Source organism: Alligator sinensis, unplaced genomic scaffold (assembly GCF_000455745.1).
Source record: "Alligator sinensis unplaced genomic scaffold, ASM45574v1 scaffold2188_1, whole genome shotgun sequence".
NCBI classification, from domain to species: Eukaryota; Metazoa; Chordata; order Crocodylia; family Alligatoridae; genus Alligator; species Alligator sinensis.
The window spans coordinates 44,760-48,353 of NW_005843669.1; the positions used below are offsets into that span (position 1 = coordinate 44,760).

The following is a 3,594-nucleotide window of genomic DNA, read 5'->3' on the forward strand; positions in this document are numbered from 1 at the left end:
ATAGGACTCATACGTTTAAGAAACTAACTAACCTTTGAATGTAAGGCCATGCCTTACCCCACCAGTACCACCTCACCATCCAGGGTCCATGGGTTCTCCCAAGTACCCTAGCTGCATGCTCCTTCAGCTCCAGGCCACTCCACCCTAGCTGCAGGGGTGGGGTTAGGCCATGGAAGCAGGAAGAGGGTAGAGAAATCCAAAGACCACAGGGACAGCAGCTGGAGAGCAACCACCTGGGGACAGGCACCCAGAATGGGAGCTGCTGTAGTTTAACACGTTGGAAGCCAGATGTAGACCCTGCATGTCCCCCTGATCCCCTCTCCTTCCCTCTCCACCCCACAGACTCCACTAGCTCCCTGATCCCCCCTCATGAACCCCACTGATCCATGGCCCAGAGCCTGCTTGGCACCCCCCTCCCCAGCCTCCCTCTCACTAACCCCCTCATCCCACTTTACCTTAGATTGGGTGGCCATTTTTAACTCCATCTAACCACCCCCTAATCTTCCCAAATGTCTGTATGTACCCTTAGTTGTGATGACTTCTTCAGATTTTTTTTATTTATTTATTTATTTTTTACCTTTTATGGAACTTGGGACTTTAATTCCCTTCTCTGTTTCCTACAACCTCATGCTTTTTTCTCCACAATATGCATTTACTTTCTTGTGTTTGTTTTCCCTTTGGTTTTGAATTTAACCAGTGTGCTTTGTAACACTAAGACTAACTTGCTATATTAACTGTTGGTGCTTTGTAGAGGTGATAGGATAAACTTACATATTGTCATAAGCACACACAGAGACAGTCTAGTATTCTTTGGACTGCAGGGATTTTTAAGGAAGTGATGCTTTAAAAAAAAGCAATTGTGTATTTAGATCAAAAACTATCATGTTTCATCGAAATCTTTAATGTTAAAATACTTTCATTTTTCTTTAATTGACTTAAACACAGACACATATTCCACATGTTTAAAGCAGTCAGAGCTGCATCTTTTTAAATAAGCAGCTAAGCGAGCCGAAACATCAACATACCAAATTGATATGCAAGTACTAATGCATGCAAGTGACATGAGACCTCCATTCCCTCTGAGTTCAGTACAGAAGATTTAGTGTTCACAATTTCAAGTCCAGAATCACTCAGAACTTGAAAAAATAGACCTTTAACTATAGTGAAATGCCAGCAAGTCCAGATTTTTTATTCTTCTTAGGATGTTTCATTTTTTCAGAATTTTTTTTCCTGTGATAAATATATCTGCTCATGTTTTACTTCGGAAACATGTTGATAGTACAAACCTGACAGAAAGTAATTCACCATTTTAAAAAATGAGAAGTTACATAATATTCATCTGTCTTCTTTCTTCTTTTTCTTCTTTCTTTTTCTTTTTTAATTTTTTCTTGTCCTTTCTCCTTCTTTTCCTTCTTCCTCCTTCTCCTCCAGCAGAAAGTTGTGTATAAAAACATATCTTAGGAATAAACAGAATTTGTTTCATGTTGGATAATGATTTTTTTTCTCTACTATTTTGCAGATATTAATGAATGCAATGAGGACCCCAACATCTGTCTCTTTGGCTCCTGTACCAATACTCCAGGAGGATTCCAGTGCATTTGTCCCACAGGCTTTGTGCTGTCTGACAATGGAAGGAGGTGCTTTGGTAAGTTTTTGGATTAAAGAAGAGTTGAATTACAATATGTCAGCATTGTTGCAATCTCAGGCTCTTACTTGAATTTTATTATGTTCAAAAATAAAATGATCAGGTCATCCCAACAAAATGAAAGTTTGTCTATGGTGTACCATGCTTTCCAAAAGTCCATAAATCTTTTCCATTATCCTCCAATACAACTTAACAGTATTGTTTACAGTCACACTGACTTGTATATCTTTTCATTAAAAAATGGATGGATTTCTTAACCCAGTGTACCCTCTTTATTTGCACTTCTGTGTGGGAGCAGAGGCTGGTTCATACACCTGTCCTGTCAGGTCCCATCTCAAGGATACCATGGTCATATGCCATTTGCATTGGGCTAGAGCAGTTTTGAGGATAAAGTATGGGATTAGAGCAGGGGTGGGCAACATGGTGGATCTGGCGGGCAGCCGGATTCCATTTCCCAGAAGCCTCTGCCTGCGTTGCTGTGGAGACCCCAGCAGCAGCAGCACCATGATGGTGCGGGGCCAGGGTTTCCATGGAGACTGGCCCCGGCCGTGCTGGCAAGGCACATGGCTGGGCAGAGAGCTGCTCCACTGCCGGGGCTGGGATCTTGCAGTGGTGACAGTGCAGTCTGGAGCTGGGGCAGAGCCCCAGTCCACTGCCTGCACACCAGGGTGTGCCCAGGGTGTGTGGGCAGCAAATAGCAGCTCTGCCCCAGCTCTGGATCACGCTGTTACACTGCAAGATCCCAGGCCCAAAGCAGCTTCCCATTCAGCTACACACCCTGCCAGCACTGCTGGAGCTAGTCTCCATGGAACCCTGGGCTCATGCTGTCATAGTTCCACCGCTGCTGGTATCTCCATGGAAACCAACTACAGTAACACTGGGAAGGGCTGCTGGGAAATCAAGTCTGCCACAGACCCAGTCTGGCCTGTGGGACAGACTTTGCCCACCCTTGGATTAGAGAGTTACAGCTGGCTTCCTGACAGTGCCCTCACTTTGCTGCATCCAGCAAATGATGGGCATGGAGGAGAACTTGCTTCAAAAGATCACAAGGATTGTCTTTTACCTTCTATTTCTCTTTTATTTGAACTCAGAATGTGCTGAGAACTCTGGTTAATGTTTATGGAAGAAATATCCAAATTATTTTCTTATAATAGAATCTCACATGTGTCTTGAGCTCAGTCCCTTGTTCCCTAGTCCACAGGTTTTAGGGCTAGTCAGTGTCATTGTAACTACAGGAGTATGGAGTGAAGGCATTTTTGTTGTGATAATGCTGGGCCTTCTGACTTGCAGAGGATGAGTGATGCACAAAAAGGTTTTGGTCCTCATCGCTTCTGTTGTGGAAAGCTGGGGTGGTGTCCTGTTGTTTGAGTGAGGAAGCATTTGCCCCCATACAATAGGGATAGAAGAGTGTCCTAAAGAAAGGTAAGAAAGTCTGATGCAGTGCTTGTTTTTCTCCATTCCTAGATACCCGCCAGAGCTTCTGTTTTACTAACTTTGAGAATGGGAAGTGTTCTGTTCCAAAAGCATTTAACACCACCAAGGCAAAGTGTTGCTGCAGTAAGATGCCAGGAGAAGGATGGGGTGACCCCTGTGAGCTCTGCCCCAAAGAAGAGGAAGGTATGTATTGAGGTTTAAAATGTACATTTCTTTGCAATTTATCTTTTCTATTCATGGGAAGGATGCTGCATCTTGCTAGAAGTGGCTGCTGAGAGATTTATAGCCATCAGTTTTTCTGGTCAGAAAGTAAAAGGGACAATTCAGAACAGAAGAAAGAAAAGAAAAAACTGACGCTGGGGCTGAGTACAGATGTTCAAAAAGCCCCTGGCAGAATCACTCTAACTATTGCGCTTTATTTAAAGTGCTATAAATTAGAGCACAAGCGAACTGAACAGACATTTCCTGTTCAGTGATGGGGGAGGAGGGAGCATCGGAGCCTGCCTGCAATAGCC

The 3,594-nt window shown here is 43.7% G+C and overlaps 1 protein-coding gene across 1 annotated transcript in view; it reads left to right on the top strand.

Annotated features, from left to right (window-relative positions):
* Positions 1-3,594, top strand: part of LOC102384668 (fibrillin-2) — a gene marked incomplete at its 5' end in the record, with an annotated part of 62,765 nt that overhangs the window by 44,151 nt on the left and 15,020 nt on the right. The window contains 2 exons of the mRNA XM_006039061.2: positions 1,520-1,645; positions 3,110-3,262. Coding sequence (XP_006039123.2) covers positions 1,520-1,645; positions 3,110-3,262 — 279 coding nt within the window. The remainder of the gene's footprint in view (positions 1-1,519; positions 1,646-3,109; positions 3,263-3,594) is intronic.